This window comes from Apus apus, chromosome 4, assembly GCF_020740795.1.
Source record: "Apus apus isolate bApuApu2 chromosome 4, bApuApu2.pri.cur, whole genome shotgun sequence".
NCBI lineage: Eukaryota > Metazoa > Chordata > Aves > Apodiformes > Apodidae > Apus > Apus apus.
This window is the reverse complement of record NC_067285.1, coordinates 12,116,057-12,139,193: the sequence shown is the minus strand read 5'-3', so window position 1 is coordinate 12,139,193 and position 23,137 is coordinate 12,116,057. Positions and strand designations below refer to the sequence as shown.

Genomic DNA, 23,137 nt, shown 5'->3' with positions numbered 1-23,137 from the left:
GCACTGTGTGAACCTTGTTCTTTTGTACCTTTATTTCATTTTCTCCTTCATCCTCAAAGTAAAACCCGTAGAGATGTACACAGGCAAGTCTGCAGAACTGCCCCTGCGCTGAGTGGTTGATCAGATCCTTGTTGACTGCAGGGGGGTGTTTTCAGAGTGTTACTGTTTAGCCTGCAGGAAGATTCATTTCCAGAATGTTAAAACTGATGTTAAACCACGTGCCTTCCAGTAAGGCATCTAGAAAGGATAAGGAAATCGCCAATGATGAGCTGCCACTGTTTCCTAATTAATCACTGGCTATTGCAATCTACCTGCTAATAAATGGGCAACCCTTTATGCTGACATTATTCCTTGGGTCTTAATGGTGCCCTTCAGGAAGGTAGTATCATGCTTCATTTTCTCACTGGATTTTGAAGTATCAGGTTGACTAGAGTGAAGAAAAAAGCGCCATTTCTCTCCTGGGCTAAATAGTATCACTGAAAGAACTGAAGTACCACCGCTTTAAAACCGTCCAGGGGCTGTGAGTGAACCATGCTGGCTTAGAATGTAATTAAATATGCACTGCATATTTAGATTTCTGCTCTAATTTATTTATTTTTTACGCGTGAAAGGGCTGTTAGAAATATGAGCAACAGTTGGTTCACCAACTGGCAGATAATCCTGGGTGGGACTGGAGCTCAGGTTTGAGCAGAAAGCATGGCCAAAGGCCAAAAAACATACTGAGGCATAGACTGGAATGCCAGGACAGACGTTCTGTTGATATACTCTGAGCTCTGGCATAGCACAGGGCATGAGACCTCATGCAGTATGTCCAGTCCTTCTGTGATGGTTAAGGGAGTGGGGGCCTCAGTATAGAGTTTGAAATGTCTGCATCTCTGTGAACATTTGTGGGAGATGCCATACTCCAGCCTAGGTGGTTGGAGCAACAGCAAAATACATCACTGTGTGTAACTAGCAAAAAGATCATGACCACACAGGAAGTCTGTGCAAAGCAGGAACCTTGCAGGTCTACCAGGATACCTTCCAATGTCTTTAGTACAACTGAATTTTTTCTTCAGTGCACCTCACAGCCTGCACCTTGGGTATTTGAAGTTTAAGTTAGCTCTGTCTGGCTACTTTTTGAGACAGGCTATCAAGCTAGACTAGTCTCTTCCAGTACATCCTTTTCTTTCTCAGCTCCTTAGCCCAAGATATCCTCCGTCATGAGTTTGAAGGGGATGTGCATTTCCTTCAGCTCTATTTACTATTCCTTCATTAAGATGACAGTCACCCAGCAGCCTCCTGGGGGACTTGCTGAAGCTGACTTTTCAAGCTGTTCCCACTTTATTGATCTTCTGTCTGAAAAAATTCCAACAGGTTTATTCTCCCAAGACAAAGTGTTTTGTGTTAGATGAGTTTCTGAGTGCGGAGCACAAAGGATGACAGGAAAAGGAGTCTTTTGTGGGGTAAAATTAAGCATGAGCCAACTGTGGTTTGAAAGGTATTAGGCAACGAGGTCTTAGGGCGTGATAGTGCTGGAGTGATCAGTTGAGTGCTTTCTGAGCTGCCCACAGCTCACAAGCAGTTGGTGGTCCAGAGGGGGATCCCTGTGTTGATATTCTGCCATTTGGGTAGCAGTCTTTTATTAACCTTGATAATAAACAGTAAGCTTTACCTATTTGGAAAGTCTGCATAGACACAAGCTTAGACCTCAGTGTCTGCATTTTGAACACGTTAACTAGAATTGAGGCCATTAATCCTTGTTCTCAGAGAATGGATGAGGCTCACACTAAACCAATAATAATATGAAAAATCTTCATGCAGCATAGCACTGGATTTAACTATGAGAGGCTTAATCCAGCTGCTGATCTAACTTTTGCCCAAGCCAAGAAGCTGGTTGACAGATTACCGTGTTGTTTTTTTTTTTCCTTTTCTTGCATTGATGTTGGTATCCCCAGCTGGGAAACTCAGATTTGAGCCACCTCTCCCCTTCTCTTAGAAGGGTGAGGTAACCTACTGTTAGGATAGTTCATATTGCCCAGTGTACGCTTATTCTCTGAGTAGCTGGGAGGACTTTGTACTCTACATCTAGCACAGAAATACAGAATTTAGTGATGGGGCAGCTCCATAGTCTTCCCTTGACATTTTGTTCAATACACATCTAAGGGGAGTTCCAGTTTAAATGCACCTAAATAGCATGGCTGTTAAACTGAACCTCTACGATTGCTTCAGAAAATCCTATGTTCAAAGTGCTTTACTTTTGCTATAAAATAATGCAGATTGAAACAAGCTATTTAAAAGAATCGATAGAGAAGCATTTTTAGCTGCAGTAAAAGTAGAAAGGCCTTGTTTCTCATTAATAACCTAATTAATATCTGATTAATGAGGCTTTGTCATCAAAGCTGTCTTTTATCTTTGAGGCTATTAAAGTGTCCTCCAGACCAAATTTCCTGAATATGTCTTGATAAGGCTGTCTTTACTGAGTCAGTCAAGTGGTTGGAATCAAATCAGTATATTGCCTTATCAGGCATGCATAAAATACCTCTTTGGAAAATTAGAATACATCAGAATCACAATAAATATGTCAGAACTTTTAAGACAGTGTGAATTGGAAGTGAGTAATCATGAGGTGTAGTTCTTCAGAGCTGTATAAAAGTAATGCTTTAACACAGATCTCATAGTAGTGAAATGACCAGAGCAGATAAGAGATGTTTTTGTGAAACCAGGCTGTCTTACCTTCAGATAGCCCTTTTTTATGGCAACTGAACTGTGTCTTGGGTAGTGTGTGCAGGGATGTAATGTCCTAGTTTCAGGTCAGAAGCAGTATGGTGATGACTGAGATTCTGGTGTTCTTGGTGAGGCTGCCAATGTGGATATTATGCTCTTAAAACTTCCATATTTGTGCTTCTGTGAGGTGCAATTTGGTACCTTGGTACCAAGTACCAATTGGCATCCACTGCCTGGCCACGGTAAGGTTTGGCAGCAGGCATCAATGGTGTAATGGGGCAACCATGCAATGAAGGGAAGTGCTGATCCCAGCTTTTGAGGAGCAGCTGAGTCACATTTCCTCAGATCTTTGGGAAATCCACATCACATTTATTTGCTTATTTGTGCTCTCTTCCCTTTGTAATGCTATACAGTATGTATGACACAGTGGAGTCCTGATACTGTTTGGCACTTACTTCTAGTCGTTATTCTCATACATATTCCCACAGAATAAGACATCAAACAGAGCACTGGTACATTACAACAAATTATGAACTTTTGGTCTTGGGCAGGATGACAGGGATCCTTCCCTTCATTTATATTGCCAGCTCAGTGCATGAACTTTTCTAGTCCATTTAGTGTGAGATACATCTTGTCTTGTCCTACCCATCTAGAAGTTGGGTATATGTGTTGGTTGCTCTGGTCTCCTTTTACTTGAAGGAAGGAAGACACCTTAGGAGAGCAATACATCCTCACCTATTTTAGTATGAATGAATCACCCTCTGAAGTTAACAGTTATTGTCTATAGTTAAAGAGAAAACGTGGACAGGCTTGGGAGCTAAGGCTAAAAACCTAGTTTGTAGGTAGCTAAATTTAAGATGAGGTAAATGGCCATGGAATAGAGCAGATAGTCTTAAGGATGGGGGAGCAAAGTTATTTTAGTATCACAGTAGGAGGCACCAATCTTTGTTGCCTTTTTGCCTTGTTATTGTGGGCTATTCTGCAGCAGTATATAAAAAGGTGCTTAGTAACTACTACACCTGCAGCCTGCTTGTTTTGATCAGGACGCCAGGTTCTCTAAAACCAGAACTTACTTTGCTTTTATAGTCCAGGCTTTTGCCTGCCATGAGGTGGCATCAGTTTATGATTGTCTCTACTTCAGAGAAAAGGTTTTGCCATTCTTTGGCAGCAGCAAAATGATGAGACAGCTTCAGAGTTGCATTTAACCAAATCTGTGTCCCACTGTAGTTGAGGTATACTGCTTCTAAAAGTCCTAGAGCAGGGAATGTCAGACTCTGATGTTCAAAGTGGTTTTTTTGTTTGATCTGGTAACTCCTGCTTCTGCCTTGCCAAGCATCCTTCACTTTCTCTGCCATTCTTTTCCTGCAAGAAAACCCATTTCCCTCAACCATCATGCCTTCCCTCTGTGTCTTAAAAGAGGCTCTTGTTAGTTTGGATGGTTTTACAGATTATTTTAGATCTGAAACTGCTTCTGCCTTTCCATAGAAGTGGTATATCTGGAGGTAGTGGAAGGCCCAGTTGCAGAAGAGAGAGGAAGCTGGGAAAGGACAGCCTGTTTGCTGGTGGTGAGTGCTCATTAGACACCCAACGGCACATTGCTCTGGATAGTCAGTGATTGCTGGGGATATCCAAAGTGCTACTGAGTTCCTGCAGGATAAGTGCAATAAGAATGATACAAACCTGTTGCTTTCAAGCTAGTTCCCACCATCTCTGTAGGCTAAATATACAAACACTACATATCCAGAGACTATTCATGCCCATCTGAGTAGGCTGTACTAAAAGACTGGTTTGAACAATCCCCTCGCCCTGTGGGATGGTGATCAAATGAAGTGCTGATGCAATCAGCTACTAGAAGTGTGACTGATATTCACATGTCCTGTGATTCATTGCCTGTGAATCCAGAGGTGGCATATTCTGTATCCTTTTGTCCAACCTTTGACATATCCAAAGGCTCGTATTGAAGAAACAGGAGAGCATACCTTTCCTGTTAAAAATAAGAAAGAAAAATTTGCAAGAAAAAAGAGGAGAAGCCAGTGTTCCTAGTTGGCTCCCATGTTCTTAGTTCTGAACTGTGAAGTTCAATGATTAATGCATCATGGCAGCTCATTTTGCCTTGCCTGTCTCCACTGTACATTATACATTGAAATTTATCAACAAAGGTAATCTTCAAGTCTTTTGGCTGTTTGGTAATGGGGAATTGTCATTAATCATAAAAGAAAGGGGGTGGAGGAAGGGTGCTGGTATCATAATAGAAATTGGGGTGGGTATTCTGCTGTTTAGGTGACATGCAAACTAAAAGGAAAAAAAAAATAATAAGAGAAGTTACCAAAGCTATGATCTGCTTGAACTTCATTTTCCAAAGTAGGGTCTCTGGTTTTAGGTACTTTTGAAACTTTGTGGAACTGAAAGTCCCATAGAACTGATGGGTTATAGTTCCAGAAGCATTAAGAATATAAAACCTTGTGTATGATGGCAGAAGGTGGGTTTATTTAAGTAATTTTAAGTACTCTGGGGTTTTGCTGATATACTTGGATACTTTTGGTTTGGTGTGTTGTGTTGTGTTTTTTTTTCAAGAAAGATCTTCCTCTTAAAGATTAGCACCTAAGGCATCCATGACAAAAGATATAATAAGACTACAAAGAGCAGTCATAGAATGATCAGAGACATTAATAGATTGTACAAGGAATGGCTAAACACGGACTCTTCAGACTAGAAAAAGCTCTGTGAGGGTTATGACAACAGTCAGTGAAATCACAAATGGCACCTTGGGGCTCCATGGTTTCTTTCTTGTTAAGTAGTAGCAGTGGGCTTTGAATTATGTTATCCAGTTAAAACAAAGGGAGCATCTGTTTATATAGCACACAGTTGTGGTGTTTACTACCATGTGATAATGTTGTTGCTGAAAGTTTTCCTGTGGGGTTAGACAGATTTATGGAACTAAAAGCCCACTGATAGCTCTTGCACACAGAGGCGTCATCTTCAATTTAGGAAGTCTGTGATATTGCTTGTAGGCTGAGAAACTACACCAGTACCATATGCTTGCTCAGTTTCTGTTCACTTCCCCAGACTTCCATTGCTTCCTTAGTTTTCTTTAGTGGGATGGGAACCAAATGAGGCAGTTGTTTCTGTTTGCAGTTGTAAAATATTCTGGCTTTATATTTACTGTAGTCACACTAAAATCATTGTTGGGTGAAAACAAGCTCTCAGCACAGCAAATGCTGTTCTCTGCTAAGCAAAATATTCACAGATACTTGGATTTCCTTGGATTTTTAGTAGGCATAGCTCGACAGGACTTCTGTGGGTACCTTCCTTGTAAAATGCTCATATCCAGAGGATGTTCAGTCACCAAAAGCCAGGAATCAGTTGAAGACATTCAACAAGAAGAGAAATAGTCTCAAAGAGTTCAGAGGAGCAGGGCCAGAGCATGTTGAATTACTCTGCCCTGCCTGTAAGTTAGTGGGACCAGCTTCCCACATGGTACAGTGACTACTCTGTGGCTGACCTGGTTCCTGATTTGGACTGATTTGGGCTCTGTGCTCTACTGGGAACCTGTTTAGCCATTTGGTACAGAGCAGTGTGGTGGGGTCAGTGCTGAGCCAGCTTTTGCCTGAGTCCTGAACCAATTAGATTCACCAGGGTAGCTGTCCAAAGTAGTTTACAGTTGGGGCTACCACAGAGGGTGGTCAGTCTGGTCTCTGACTCAGTAGGAGCCTCTTCTCAATGTTTCATAGCTTCAGAAAGGCCTTTGTCTCAAAGAGGGTAATTTGCAGGGGAAAGGAGAGACAGAAATAAATTATTTCACAAGCAATGGAAGTTTGGCAGCCTGACTCCTTGCACTGTGTAGTTGAATTCTTTGTAGTGTATTAATATGTGAACTGTGTTTGAATGTTTTCCTGCAGCTGGATGTTCAGAGAGATGTGCCTGTTCTCATGTCTCAAGGGATTTGGTTTTGTGCTGCAGTTTTTCTCTGAGCACTAAAAAGTTTGCTCTCCTTTTGCTGGCTGCTGGTTTTCATGAAACTTGCAGAAACTTTGTTCTGCTTGGGTTTTTGTTTCTCCGTCAAACTGGGAGAAAATTGGCCAATGGGAAAAGCAAGAAGTTGTTTGGGAGGATGGAGAGACAGGTACATGGCAGGCAGTTTGCAGGCACATGAGAGGAAGAACACGTTAATCTGAGCTCTGTGTGTTCCTGTTGCTCTCTGAAGTGCAAGAGAATCAGGATATTCTCCTGCTCATTTAAGCAGAGCTGTGCCCCCATGCAGTTCTCAATGTGGGGCTGCAGGTGTGTGTGTAGCAGAACTCTGATCAGGAGATGAATGCATAAGCTTTAGTATCTTAGGAAAAAGTGGAATCAAGCAGGTGATTTTTTTTTCCCCACTTGTTTATAATAGAATAAAATTACAGGAGAATTTACAATCTCCTGATAAAATAATTATATTATAAACCCTGCTTTTCCAGAGGGAATAAGTAGAGTTTGGTGCCACAGCCTTTTCAGGGAAAGCCCACATTTGTTTGGTTGCATGCATATGACACTTGCATTGCACTGGATCAAGTCTTCATGTTAACCAAGATTAGCAGAGAGATTCTTCCTCAGGGCTGGTAGGAACTGCTAGTTATAAAAACCAAAATGCTGAATTGGAGTAGACAAAGGTCCATTCAAGACTGAAATGCTTCTTGAGTTATATTGCTTTTCACTGTGCATCATTTCTTGGTGTATTGCCAGCAGCTTGGTTTGCAGGATGGAAAGCAGAATAGAGAGGATAATGAAAAGCTGTAAGATCTATGTATAAGGATATTGAAGCTATACCATTGATATTATGACACGTGGGGCAAAATGCATGGACTGAGCTTTTACAGGCTCTGTATATATAGCCAGAGTCATTCCACATTGCAACAGTTTCTCTACTACCAGTGGTGTAACAAGGTGCAACGATTTGTTTTGTGAAAGCATTGCTAACAATGCATTTATGTATACCCGTGTGTGTGTGGTTAGAAGCAATCTGCAAATATCAGCTTGAGGCTGAAGGCAGTAACTGCCAAGATGATGAGACTCCAGTGATGTGTTTAACGGAGCAACCCAGAGGAGAACCAGCTAGACAGGATCAGTTGGCCAGAAAAGGTCCAAAGTTAAAGCACGCATTTGGGGTGTGACTCACAGAAAGGGCTTTTTGAGTCTTTTGTCATTTTGATATAACTACAACATTTCTTCCCCTCCACTCCTTTAATAATATGCTTTGAAGTGCATCCTAGTCTGAACAGAGGAATGGGACAAAACATGGCATCCAGTCTGCTTGTAATGTCAAGCAACAGTAAGGACATGTGGGCTAGTTAATCTGCAGTTAGAAGTCTTTGAATGCAAAGATAAGTAATTAGTAAAGGAGAAGGGTTCAAGTTAAGACTAAAAGCTGAGCCAGAACTGTTCGGTGCCTCCTGTGTGTCACATCTCAAATGTTTAGGCTTGCATTGCTAAAATTAGGCAGCCAATATTTTTTTTTTTTTTCTTTTGTAAATACTTGTTTTCAAATTAGCAGTTTGGTGGTAGGAATTTAGCAGGTTTGAGTATCGTGTCATACACTAGATAATTACAGAAGATGAAATGGCTAATTGTAGATGTCTGCTTTTGAAAAAATGAACCATTACCTATGCAATATTTCAGTTTCTTCAGTGTTAGAGTAGAGTTAATATTTCCCAGTGTGGCCCTTGGGACTTTGTTAATTTGAATGGATTAATGCAAGACAAAAGCTTCAAATTCTTTGGATAGGAAAGTGCTATGGAAATACAGTATATTATTGTGATATCCTTTGAGATGTTTCTGTGAAGCCAGTGGTGACTGTCATGATAATAAAGGAAGCCTTACAAAAGCTAACGGAATAATGATCCTACTTCCTTTCTAGCTATTCTATGAAAGGGCAAATACAATGAGTGATAATGGTTTAATGAGAAGGAGTCATTAGGGCAAGCAGCCTGCATCTTTAGAAGTGCAAAGCATTCTGGGAGTTCTGAAAATTACTTGGAGAACAAAACCAAAGTAGCTCAGTCAGAATATTAAACTGTTACTTGTATTCTCTTTGAATGCTGATTGAAACCAGTGATCTCTTTCCAACCCAGTGATCTCTTTCACTGGCTGGTGGCTGGTACACGTGTAGTCACAGGTGTGGCTTGTTCAGAGCTTCAGTTACTGTTGGAAAGGTGAGCTCAAGAAAGTACCACAGTGCTTGCCCTCTGTGTGTTACCTTCTGCTTAGAGCTTAGTGGTACTTGAGGATTCCTGACCTGTTGAATTTGCATGTACCAGAGGCCTTGTGTAGTGGAATTAACTGGCTTGGATCATTCTGTTGTATTGAGGTATTTGCTTCAGTTTCAAGCTTGGCTGGAGGAAGAAAACTGCTAGGTTTTTGTGGAGTATTGGTACCTATTGAGACCAGAACTTCAGGTTCTTTGGATGGGAAGGTGCTATGGAAATACAGTACAAAACTGTAATATCCTTTGAGACCTTCTTGTGAAGCCAAGTGAGTAATAATACTATACATGAATATGAAAGAGTATTAAGTGTAAAAAGAGATAGTTAGCTCCAGTTGTGACACCCCTCCTAAAGCAAGCTGATGCTGACCATTCTTCAGGTGTGGAATCCTCTACTAGGTAGCTGTTGGTTTGTTCTGGTAGGAAAAATCTTGTTGGTTAGGAAAAGCAGAGTACAAAAACAGCAGAGAAACAAGCAGGGCAAAGTGAGGTTTCAAATATGCCCACAAATGAGGAGGAGGAAGCTACAGAAAACCCTCTGTGACAAAGCAGCACTTTTCCCCAGTCACGAATGGGTAATGCCACCCCCAGATCATCTGCTCCTCTGGGTGGGATTTGCTAGTGTAGGGGCCTGAATCTGTCTCTGTAACTCAGAAAAATTAAATGCCTGGCACGGAGTAGGATGGGGGTGACTGAGGACTCAAGATACCAGTTTAGGTACATTTTTATTTGGACATGAATTCAGCTGTTACAATTCTGAGCCACATTTGGATACCCATCTCCAAGTCAAAAATCAGCCTACGTAAATGAAACTGTTGTTGATGGGTTTAATTTGGATTCTTCTGTTGGATATTTATGAAAAGAGAATTTGTGCTAAGTGTGCTACTGAAATCAGAGCCCTCTCGTGTTGGTATCATTTACAATACCACACTGGCACATGAGAACAGGCCTGCCCCCGAAGTCCATCTTCACAGGTGCACCACAGCACCCCAGGTGGATCCATAGAGAGACAAACCCTGCCCCAAAGGGCTGAAGTTTTCATCTCTTTTTTGCTGTACACTCTGAATGAGACACAGAAGCTTGAGCTTTAAGGGTAATAAAGCTCAAGCTGTAACTCTGAGCATCTGTTCACATAGTCATTTCTTTCTCCTGAGCTATAATAACCACATAAACTCTTTTTGTCTCCTCCTTTCTCCAGGTCAACAGACTATGGAACTACCTATGAAAAACTAAATGACAAAGTAGGCCTGAAGACTGTGCTGAGCTACCTTTATGTCAGTCCCACTAACAAGAGGAAGGTAAGGGAGAGCCATTGAGCTGGTAGCTGTAGAAACAAAACTATGGCATTCTGTTAATTCTGAGAGGAGTTGTGATCCATTGCCCACAATCCTAAAGTGAACGCGTTGGTAATTCACAAGAGCTTGAATTTGCCATCTAAGTTGCACTAGGGCAATTCCACGGAATCCAGTATAATTATGTCTGGTTTTGTGGTAGGGATGGAGCCCTTAATCTCCTCATGAATGTGTTAGAGAAACAAGAGTTGCTTTTATTCCTTTCTGACTTTAAGAAGCTGAACTCATTCAAATGATTCCGGGACTCTTGCTTGTACTGACTTTGACTAACACTCCTCTCTCTACCTTCTCTGTCTCCTTATTATTAGAAATACTGAATAAAAGGCATTTATTTCTGCATTTGACTCTTTCCCCCTTTATGCATTCCCTAGCTAGAAGTTGGAGGTAAAGATGTAAATGACATTTTCATTGGTTACATCATATAAGGGGGCTGAAAGCAGAATATGCCTGGGAGAGTGGGTAGGAGACCTAAGATTTTATTTGAATGTGTAGGAGAGAAGATGGAGTCATAGCTTTCAAACCCTCTGCTCATGCTTCCCACACGATGCAATTAGGGCTGCGGCTGGCTCACAGAGCACAGCCCCGGAGTTACTACTCAGTGACTTTTGGTTTAAAATAATTGCATGTGTTGGTTCAAGGGAGGTGGTGGGACAAAGACACTTTCAGCTACCCACAGAAGGGCTGCAGTCTGCAGCTAATTGTTGACAGTGGAGTTGTGTTTGGATGGGGTGCAGTGCATTTGGCTTGATCACTTCCAAACTGCCCATCTCCTTTCTCCATCAAAATAGGTTTCCAAACTGGTATTTTGCTACTTGTACTGTTCTTTGTACTGCTATTGGATTTTCCATCACTGATCAGTCTACAGAGTATTCAGGATCAATGTTAATTTAAGTGTATGCAACCTTAAGGCAGTCATAGCTCTGATTACTATTGGCAGTTTATGGGTCAGTTCATAATTTTTCTGATGCAGGAGCTGAATTATTGTGACAACTACCTTGACTTCTCTTTTCTGAGCAAAACAGAATGAAGAACTTTATCGTAATGAGCTGTCGTGGCCTTCACACCCCTCCTGTATCCAATATGGTGGCCATTGAAGAGTTAATTCTTTTTCAATCTGTTTCCAAAGCAACTCTGCCCACCTAAAATCAGAGGCAGTATGCTTAGTTAGAAATCCTACGTCACTGGTGTAAAGTGTTCCTCACATGTTGGAGTACTAGGATATATGATTATCTTCTTGGAATTTCTCAAAGTATTGTGCTTTACAGATTAACAGTCTTTTTTAACAGTCTTTTTTCACCTTTTTTTAGATTAATAACACCTACATTTTATCATATAATGGCATGCAGATCTCTCTTTACCTGTTGTTTTCTTGCTTCAGATGGCAATTAAAAAAATATTTGGGGGTCTTATGTCTTAAGGAAATTGTTTCTGACTCTCTGTATTCCTCTTCCTCCCCTCTGAAAAATCTTTTGAAATGGAGAGATGAGCTGTAAGGAAACCCCATAGGAAAACCATCTTCAGTGCTGGCTGCTGTAGGAGCAAATTTGTTTTTGTTCTTTCTACTTCTGCTAAGTGTATGGGCACTGTTGCTGTGCATGGTTAAACAACTAGTTTATCTGAACCTGGAGCTGACTCTGCTTTGGTGACAGTCAAAGCAATTCCAAACATTCATGCAACGTTTAAAAAAATGCCTGGAGAAGATGTCACTGGATTAAAGCTTCTGGGATTTGTCAGATTCACTAGCAGGTTTATCGTCCACACTTCCCTTACAAATTCATGAGGTTGTGTGCTGCAAAAAAAAATACACTTGGCTTGTAATCTTCTTCAGGTCTCTCTGGGTGAATATTGTTACAGTGGCCTGCAGAGTAAGCATCATGTTTTTGCTGAGCTCCTGAGGAAAACCACCAGTAATGAATCACAAAGTAGTAGGTGAGATGAATCAGTTGCAACCTAGTGGAGAAAGTCCAGATCCTTTGTGTTTCACCTTTAAGAGCACAAATGCTGGATAGTTGAACACAATGCAGTGATCTCTGGTGAGCCTCAAAAATAGGTCTTTGAGGCAGTAAACAGGGAGGGGGATATCAAAAGTAACACAGATCCACAGGGCCCGTGCACACACTGAACTGTGCAGACCCTTTCCAAGTAAGGTATTTTCTCCTGGGACATTGGCTCCCAGGTTGTGGTTGGACCCTGCATGTACCTCTCAGCTCCTGCTGATTTTTGATGGGGTTGCACACTGTTGCTAGACCTGCCTGGTCATTAGTGCTTAGAGGATTAGCAGTTACTTGGAGGAGGGGAAGAGCTTTCCATACATTTGTTCTTAATTGATTTACTAGTGAGAAGGATAATTACCTCTCAGCTACCCTGCAGAACTACAGTGGGAATTACCTGTCAGATTTCTTTGAAGACCCAAAATGCCTCTCTTCAGCTGTTATACAGGAATTATGCATTCAGCCAAATGCCAGTTATATAAACGTCATTTACCTGAATTGTGGCATAACCCTAGGCTCAATTATGAGGCAAGAGGATTTAAATGCTAGCTTTTCCCCCCCTTCTTTTAAAATAAAAGCTTTTTGTTTCAAATTTCTTTTATTAAAAGAAAAAATAATGGTGGATATACTAGTGTTTTTTGGCAGATTCTGCTGAGTTTCTCTGCTCAGCGCTGTGCCAGGTCATGACGGGACTCTTAATTTCTCTATAGCAACATCTCTGCTTATTGTAATATGGGGGATCAGATGAGGCCAGAGTTGAAACACAGAGGCTTAGCAGCTAAGTGAGACATGGCTACAACCCATGGTTTGAGGGCCTGTGTCATTTCCGTTGTCTCAGGGTCCCAAGAAAGCCACAGCTGGTGCATGCCTTACCCTCCTGAATGATGACACCCCAGCATCCTTTTCTTACAAAGTGGATTCCTTTCTGGAAGAAATGTTTGGTTTAATGTTGGAGTGATGTAGTGAAATTTTGGAACACAAGCTACTAGTGGAAGTCAGACTTGATGACCAAATGGTTCTTTAGGTCCTAAAGCATTTTATTTTCTTTGGGTTTTATTCTGCCCCCAATAAAGTTACTGTCTGAGCATCTACTATTTAGAATTTATGGCAAAAGCAAGTCCCTAGTTAACTTTGGGTATCACTGGCCTTCTTTTGAGCTAAAAACTCTCCTTTCTGTTTGGGTTATATTTTTAGTAAATGTTATTAATTTAGTGTTATCTTAGGCTTCATTCTAAGCTGTTCCCGTGTGTGTCTCCCATCCCTAACTGGAGAGCCCCACCAAGGTGTTGAATATTATCCCCTGTATTTGATGTCCTACTGAATAGAGAAGTGTCTTTCCTGACACAGAAGACTGGAAAATGCTGAAGCAGTCTGGAAGCAGCTGGTCCCTCAGTCCTGCCCTTTGCTCCTCACTGAAACACATCAGTCACTAGTGTTTATCAGTGGAGAGATCGTTTCTTTCTGCCTGAAGAGGAGAGAAGCAGCTGAGAGAGGAAAGCTGAGGAAACAGTCACTGTGGTTATCATATTGATAAATCTGGGACAGCCTTGGTGCTCTCTGGGCACCTCTTGACTGTGCTGGTGTTCAGAGCTTAGAGGCCAGATTTAGTCTATGGGGGTTCCTTGGTTTTATGCATTGCCACTAGGAGATACCAACATTCCTCATGCACAGAGTTAAACAAAACACTGAGCTAAGGTGGCTTTGGCTGTGTCCCTATGTGGTGTTTGGCAGAGGCAGTTCTGGGTCCCAGAGGGTCTGCTCCCAGCTGCTGACCTACCCTGCTGATGGCTGGTTTTGGAGCTGAAACAGGGGGTGTCCATTTCCTAGAAATCTCAAGATGGTATTTGGAAAAGGCACTATGCCATTGTGCAATTTGAGGTTTGCAGGTATAATTAAATTGATGTAACAACATGCAGATACCAAAGGAAGTTGCCAAGAATACTTCTTCCCAGCTATGATTCCTCTTGCCTCTTAAGTATCATTGCTAGTGATCAGGGCCACCTGAAGTGACACCAGCCTGGAGTGCCAACATAAGGAAAGAGTCAAACAGGCTGCAGCCCATTGTGAATCCATACCCTCTGCCTGCTTGGGGGCCAAAACTCTTCTTGCCGTGAGCCAGGACTACTTCATCTTGTCATGGAGCAGTCATGCTGCTAATTCCCTTCTACTGAGAACAAACTCAGGGTTTCACAACACTTTGCAACTGTGTGTACAGTGTCTGCTGCTGGGAGCTGAAACTGCCAGATTTGTTTCCACTCTCCTACAGATGCTTGGACTGTTTCTTCTTTCATTGCACACTGGGGACTTGTATTTGGATCAGGGAAATCTGCATTGAGTTCTCATTTATGCTATGAAATTTCAGGTGATCATTAGACCTAGCAGTCAGACAAACCTGAAGTCCTGGGGGCTATGGCTTTCTCAAGAGTTACTGTTTGGAGCCCTGGTGAGAAGCCAAGTGCTTGCAGTTTTGACAGTTCTACCACTACTAAGATGCTCTATCAGGCAGAGTGTGTTCCAAGGCACATCTTCCCCTTCAGTGCATCTGTCCACCTGGTTGTCGGCCTGAGATACCACACGAGAAGCATCTGTTTTGCCTGTTTAACATGTAGGTTGCAACAAGGCTGATAATTCTGTGGTGAACTTCAGAAAGGAGAAACTTTCATATTTGTTTAACAACACCCGTTCCTTCCAGATGAATGGGATTTAAGAGCAGATGGTTGAGTGCTCTGAAAAGCTGAGACTTGCAAAATGCATGGCTTTGGCTTTTCTAGCCTATAGCCTATTGTCTGTCTTTAGGGATATGATTAAAGGCTGTGTGCTCTCTGCTGGGCAGAGATCTCAGTTCCCTGCTGACCTTTAATTTAATGCTGTATTTTGGGCGTTAGTTACATTTTGCTAGAAGCAGATTTTCACAGCAGTCTGGGAATTAGATTGTTTATTTCTTCCACAGCACTAAGGGAAAAAGTATCTTCTATTTTAATAAGAACATTTCTGTTGACTTTTTAAATTCCCGTTTTTCTTTCTATCCCATTTGTTTTTTCTTTTTGTTGAAAACTTTCTGTTAGAAAATTGGGTAATTTCCACACAAAAATAATTAAGCCTGTGGTTCTGACTAACTTTCTGCACTTCAAAATGACACTGTTTGGAGCTGAAGTGCTGCGTGTCCCTATTTTCTAGCATGGCTTGGTCTGCTGGGTAAGATCCTCTATCCTGAGAACATTTGCTTTCTTCTTGGTTGTCAATAGGATTAATTTTAGAATTGATGCCTCACAGAGGGATACAAAGTCCTTCCAAAGGGTGCAGAAAGAAGACAAGAACAGAAGTCACATATATCTGAAGCATGGCTTCTTTCAGGCACTGAAGTGCCATTTTGAAGCTCAAGGAATTATTGTTGAACCATAGACTACATGTATTACTTTTCCCATGAAATGTTCTGTGAAGAGTAAATGCTTTTGCTGAAGGTGTTGTTTAGTTGAAAACCCAGTTTTCACTACAAAAATTTTATCTTTACCCTTGGGATTCCTGTGGAGGTTGAGAGGAAGGAGCATTAAAAAGCATTAAAAAAAAAAAAAAGAGAGAGAGGAAAAAGGAAGAGAATGACAACTCTGACAAAATCAAACCAAAAAGCACTTGCGTGTATATAGTATTGCTCAGATGAGATGTGGATTAACGGGAGGTCCTGATTGCATTTAAGATCCAAGGTGCCAGTTCTGAAGTCTGAGAAATACCTTCCTTCATGAATTTGCTTTGCAATTCAATTGGATGCAATCATCTTTAGCTTTTCGTATGCACTCATTGTTGTAGTTGATAACTTGAAGAATTAAAAGGTCTGTAGTCCTTTATGCTTACTCCCTGCACAGAAATATCACCCAGGTGCAAGGGATTGAAATGAGATTTCCCCACATTTTTCCCTTATACCAGAACTGAAGCATTAAAAAATTTGTGTATAGATAGACCTTCTAGCTAAAGGATTAGAACAGTAGTTGCAAACAGTATAAAGCAGTTATTGTGCTCAGTTAAAGAGCTTTGAGAAAATGGTTTTGCATACTAGTTCCCTAGTTGTCATTGAGTCAAAATGGAGGCACAGTCCAAATCTCCAATTCTATAAAAGCACCTCTCATACCTAGTTATGCCTCTGAACTTGGCTATACAGAATTAGATGTGTTGAGAGGCGTTTAGAGAGTCAGAAGCTCTGAAAGCTAAATCTAATTAGATTTGTTTGTTTCTGTGCATCTTCTTGGGGATGAAGCGTGGCAACTGTTTATGAGCTGGCAGAGAGCAATGCTGTGTTGCAGTTCAGGTTAATGAAGGAAGAAGTTAATTGTGACTGTAATATTGAAATTGCAGAGGAATGCATCTATCTGACTGCAAACTAGCTGGCACAGTGGGAGTGGCATCTCTTGTTACAGGAACTGCTGATCCTAATGGGGCACAAGTTGCTTTGATCTCCTTATTTCTTCTTGCTCACTTGGAGAATAACTGAGAGCAAACACAGTCCTGGCCTCATGTATATCCAAAGGGAATTACCTCAGATGTGACTGAAGCTTCAGGGCAGAACTATGGTCCAAACTGATTTTGGTTTTGCCTTTATTTCTTAGTCTGTTTAATCCCACAGGGAATTCTACAGCATTTTATTTTCTTCTCACTCATTAAATGTGTGATAAGCTGATGAGGCAGAGGTTCCAGCACACACTTGATGCTTAATCCAGCCTGACCTCAGCTGCCATCCCTTGCCACAGCTTTGGTTAGTCATCTGCTGCTTTTTTTCCTAAGATTGCATCCCAAGCCATTGGGGAGGAACTGAGCTCTTGAGTAGTCTAAAGCCGTTTGGCAGATAGGAGGTTTCTTTGGGCCCTTTTTCTTTATTATATGGACACTGCGATAAACAGCATGTGCTGCAAATTGGCTCTTGCTTGTGTATCTCAGAGAATGTATTTATAACACAAAGGCAATGGGGCTGAGGTAGAGCCACAGTGCAGGGGTGATAGAGTTAGTTATTTCTACTGTCTTTTATCCCAAATCTTTTCTTTCAGCTCTGTGAAATTCAGTTACTAAGGATCTCTTGGTTTTGCAGCTGCCATTAACAAGGTCTAAATTACCTGAGCTGCAAATGCAGATGTAGTAGTCTCTTCTTGCACCCCTTCTGTGGACCTGTTGAGCTATGTATAATGTTCCTGTGCTTCTCAGCACTCCAAAACCATGCTGCTCAGTCTAGAGCCCAGGTGGGCTGAACCTGCCTACTGCTGTACAGGAAGGGCTGTAGCTCTAAAACACAGCATCTGGATTAGCTGAGCTCAGATTTGTCTGCTCAGGTTATACCAGTGTGTTCTACAAATGTGACTGTGGTCTGGTTAGTCCGGCAGTGCATTGTGTCTCATAAATACACTTCAATGACAGTGTCACTCTCCAGAACTGTCAAATTAAATACAGGAATAAAGATGGGAATAAAGAATTAATATTTTTCTTCACTTACTGATGAAGGAAAGATGCTTTCCTTAAGGTGACCCACAACATCATGGCAAAGTCAAAGGATATGTGACATGATGTATTTTACCTACAAGGTGCAGTCTTGTGAGCTTTTGTGCACGGGATTCTCTCTACTTGTCTGATTAATTCAACTTGAATTTATCACCTGAAAAAAAGAGAGAATTTTCATAAATATTTGCAGAATCATGACCTGAACTGTGTGAAAGAGATCCCTTGAGTTACAGATGTGTCGGAATACTTTGAGAAGAGGGCTTTAGGAATTTCTCCTGTTGAAGGGATTTTTATTGTCTCTTTTGAATTCAAAATAGTCACGTTTTCTCTGTAGCTTTCTCTGACCTTTCCTGTGTAAGAAATATATTTTCCCAATGCTGGATGACTTAATCTATTAATATTTTAATATGGTTCAAAGTCAATGGATGGAAGATATTGAGATGTAAATGCTAAAGATTAGTGTTATTAAAATACTCTTTTGAATACAGGGTCTTTTTTGGTATGCCCAAGTAAGTTTGGTTTGTTTTTAAAATAATTATTATTACTGTATTTGGGGATTGTGCCTCCTTGTGAATCTTTGTAATCAAGGGGCTTCTGTGAGACTGTGCTCTGCCCTGCTGCACCCTGTGACTATGGGGCCTGTGGGGCATGTCAGATGCTCCACTGGGACCTGACCTGACCTGTAAGCTCCTGTACTTAAAGAACAAACTGCTATCTGTTCGTTTGCAGATTTTAATTTTACTACTTCTGACTTGACATAAATCATAGAGATAAATGGAAGTCATATAGTATGTCTTATCTGGGATGTGACCATTTGTCAGCACAGACAGCACAAAATTAGGACCAAAGCTAGTGAGAGATTCCCAATGGAAGTTTTCCCCTTTCTTAAACAGGGACAATCTGGTCATTGTACTCCTGGGAAGGCTGTCCCTCAGTATATATGAACATGAAAACTGAAGATTCTTGGGGCTTTTTTCAGTTAATTCTCTGAAAAAAGCAGGTGCATTAAAAAAAAACCAAAAAAATGCCAAACCCCAGTAAACCTCACCCACTGCTCCTCAGCTGCTTCTGAAAATAAACACAATTGAGATAATAATAAAAAAAAATTGCTCACCTATCGCATTACTTAGTGGGGTGGATGGGAGAGGGTTAGAAGAAAGGTGTTTGTCTGTTTCTGTTTCTACCTGTCTTAAAGTTACTACTTGGAAAGCCGGAGTTTCAGTGTTGATGATGAAAAAACTTCATATATTATAAAATTCTAAATTTAGGGTTACCTCTCTGTGCCTTTATGCATCTGCTTTTCTTGTCTTTGTACTTAGGCCTTCCAAGAATTTTCACTTGCACTTATCATAGGTTTCTGAACTTCTCATACAGGTGTGGTTAATGCTGAGGTAAGTATTGAACAGGAATGAAAATCTAGTGCAGGACTTAATTAATAAAGATAGGGAATAAAATGAAGGTTAAGTTTGATTTATGAAAAATGTTTTGTTAAATGTAATTTTAGTCTTTACAGATATTTCAAGTCTGGTTGATAAAAGTAAGAATGTAGACACAAGATGTATGAGTAAATGAAAGGAAAAAGCAGTCAGGCTTGTCAGTAGCCACCATGGACTGGAACTGTGATCTTGAAATCCCTGCTTAGATGCTTCCTTGGGCTTTGGGAAGAAAGATGATCACTTTAATGAAGGCAGGCACAGATTTTAGGGGAAGACAAATCAGAATTCAGACCCTTTGGACTTATTTACCCTGCACACTTACCTGAGGTTGCTTTGTGTGCAAGAATTGAGTGTGTGAGCAGTATTTGTTTGGCAATGTTTGTGATGGTAAAGGTAGGTTAGGTATCTGTCACTTTAAACATACAATTCCAGCTCCAAAATTCTAAAAAAACCTGAGATTGATTGAAGACTGTATCATTGCACTTTGTTGTCTGCTGGAGGGGCTGGAGAGTCAGATTGCAAGGGGGAAAGATGGGAGAAATCCAAGCAAGTAGGTCAGCTTTGCTTTTAGAGAATTTACAAATAAAGTTCAGGGCAAAAAGGTAAGGCTCAGCTTGGCAGGCTAGTATTGCTCATCTATGCCAGGGCTGCCATCTCTGCCATCTTTGAACTCAGTCCACCCTCCTGTTGCTTTTTCTGCCTGCTTCACTTTGTATTGCTGGAGTTAGCACCCTACAGAACCTTAGGAATGGTGTGAGGTTGTAAAGAGAAGAGATCAGCTAAAACTAGAAAGGTCACATCCACATTTAGGTGTGGACTTGGCAGTTGGCCGTCAGTATTTAATAGAGAGGTAGTTTGCTCTAATTTAGCCAGCAAGTGTTAAAGGACAGATCAGAAGTTATAATATTCCCTAAAAGAAAGCTGCAAGTTTGTCACTAAGCATGACCATTGCTTCTGTGAAGTGGGAAGCATGGACCTGTGGGAGGTTTTGGATTGACTTGCCTTGGTTACAGGGACAAAGTGGGACTGTCAGGATGCATCGCTGTGTAAAGGGCTGCCTGTACTTAACACCCAGCCTGTCAGCAGGTTAGACACAGCTGCAGGTCTTGGTGTAGGACAGGTTTATGAGACTTCATTCCTTTCTCCACCCTCCTTACCTCTCTGAAACATGGCCATCTCCTTTACTGCTGCAGATTCAATAATATATTAATTTATGAAGTATGAAAATGAGGTAGTTTTGAATTAATGAGGAGGGGAATGGTGCTTCACAGACAGCACGATAATCAATCAATAATAACGAGTCAGCATGTCCTGTTATTAAAAAGGAGGGAAAATAATAGAATGGGTGGAGAACAGTTCTTTGGAAAAGGGGCAGATGGGTCATTTTGAAGACTCCATAATGCTCTGACCTTGATCTTTGCTGATAAGAGCTTATTTACCAGGACACAGTTAATTCTTCTTTGAGGAGAATACTCACAACCCCTTGCCAGCTCTCAAACCCAGTAATCTGTAGTAAAATGTCTTTTTATTTAATACTTTTCCAAAATGAAAACTAGAGAAATTCAGTGCTACTCCTTGAGTGAATTCTCGTTTTTAAATAGAATAGATTAGCAGAGTCTGCAGTGTACATGTTGGCCACCATCTCAGTGTCTGCCATATATGCACATCTGCCTCTTATAGTAGAAATGTAGTAACTCTAATTTCAGGTCTGCTGTGATCAATTCTTCCAAAATGCTTTATCCCAAGCAGCACTTTGGATCCTGGAAACCCTTGCATAACTGTGTTAGGAGCAGTTTTTCTTCAGCATGGAGCTTGACTTGAATAGATCTTAGGGAAATACTATCAGGTCTCAGAGTACTGGAGGCTTATTTTTGCACTAGCCAGAGTTCATTACCCTTGAGCCTATTTGTCCTAAAATACCTGTTTTCATTGTATAGAGACATGCTGCTGGACTCTGGTGGTGATGATAGGGATTTTCTAAGTGGTGCACAGGTGGAGTTAGAGGAAACTCAGGCTGTAGTTTTCTTATAAATCTGGGGAATTCAGACTTAGCCCAGTTCTAAGGATAGATTGGTGCTGCATTTTTGCATTGGGTCCCACAATATTTTAATTCTCTGTTGCAGCACATCAGGTTGTCCTTTTTCTGACCAAATAGCTTATCTCACATATCTTGCCTGCCTTGGAGCCATTCCATGGCAGGCCAGCCTGATCCTTTAAGATGGCTGCAAGAAAGAACAAACCCTATGAAGCAGCTGTGCTCGGCGATGTGAGCAGAAGCGATGGTGTTCAGGACCTGGCAGTTGGTGGAAAGATGAAGTCAGCCTGGCCATTTTCTGACTTTTGCTAGTTGATTCTTAAAGCAAAGTGTCAGGGTTGTGCTGCAGATAAAACTTGTGTTTCCTTTTCCTATTCCCTTTCCTCTAACACTAGCTCTTTGGGACTCTGGAGTGACCAGGGTTCATGTATGTGCATGGAAGGATATGGAAAAGAGAATTTGTGACTTACCAAAGCAGCGAGCTCTCAGTGAGCTATCCCGTTAGAACAGGACATGGTGGCTCTGGTTCACAGTCACTGGGGCAATCACCTTCTCAGTGTATAATTGTAGACAAGACTTCTACTAAAAACCTGCAAGGACTGTGTCATTGGGAGGTAAATTTGCAAATGTAATGGAAAATGACAAAGACAGTGAGCTGGTAGTAGTCACTCTTGTTCCTGGGTTCTGGACCTTCCCATACATTAGGATTTTTGGCACCCGCGTTAGTGTGTGTAGCTTGCAACCACAGTGTATAGCTTAGAGTCAAGTGCTACTGTGCAGAGCACTGCAATTCCATCATGTTTTGTAAATTTAACCTTTAATTTTGAGGGTCCTCAGCCTTCCATCCATAAACTGGATAGACCTTGTCCTACATCCTTGGTCTCCCCTCCAGTGGGGGCAAGGCAGAATGTTAGGAAAAGAAGTACATTAGAGACAGTTAGAGGAGATATGGGCACTAGGTGCCAGGCAAGTAAATTGAGATAGATCATTAGCATCTGGATGTGAACATTGATAATGCTTACTGTTGTCTGTGTTCTCTCTGCAGTCTGACTAAAAAGCAGAAAAATAAAGTGTGAAAGCAGAGGAGAAGCAATGATGCATTTTAAATTTTGTTCAGGTTTAATGGCCTCAATAGAGATACATAATACAATTTTTCTTCTCCTAAAGAGTCATGAAATGCCTACTGTCATTTACTGTCCACAAATGAAGTAGACTGCTGTATACTGCCTGCAAAAATTTACCCCCATGAGTAACTATCAATGGACATCTACTGTGAGTAAACTTATTCTCACACGTAAAGTGTTCTCCCAAGTGAGACCTGTAATAAGAGGAGTGTTTATATATAAATGGTGTTCTCAGTTGCAGCAGCATGGCACACACCACCTCTCCTTACTGATAACATTCCTTTCTGTAACTGTTTCTGCTTACCTGATACATTCACATAATGGTGAAAATTGCTTTGTGGTTCCATGGAGGATGGCACAACCATGTGTTTACTAAAATGACATAATTATAACAGTGAATGCTGCTTTTCTCTTTCTGTGCAGACGGTTTGGGATCAGAGCTCTTCTGTGCCACTAGAACAAACTGGTGACCAGAACACAATGTGCCAGATGTTGCAATAGTTAGGGGTTTTCCATGTAGAATCGAGAAGAGTAGAAAGCCATCATGCAAAACTATGGCCATGCAGAAATACCAGACTCCAGAGAAAAGCATAATATCCATCAGAATCTTTACATTTCTCCTCTGCTGATTTGCTGTCTATTTTTCCTGTGGAAGCACTGGTCGTTGCCCAAGGTCACCAGCTGGGGTTCCTTCTACTTCTGGTCCAGGGCCAACCATAGAACTGCTGGTCAAACTGGATGTTTGCAAAACCAGCCAAAAGTAGTGATGGTTGTAAC

The 23,137-nt window shown here is 41.2% G+C and overlaps 1 protein-coding gene across 1 annotated transcript in view; it reads left to right on the top strand.

Annotated features, from left to right (window-relative positions):
* Window positions 1-23,137, top strand: part of SORCS3 (sortilin related VPS10 domain containing receptor 3) — a 279,339-nt gene that overhangs the window by 114,609 nt on the left and 141,593 nt on the right. The window contains exon 3 of the mRNA XM_051619113.1: window positions 10,143-10,242. Within this exon, the coding sequence (XP_051475073.1) occupies window positions 10,143-10,242 (100 nt within the window). The remainder of the gene's footprint in view (window positions 1-10,142; window positions 10,243-23,137) is intronic.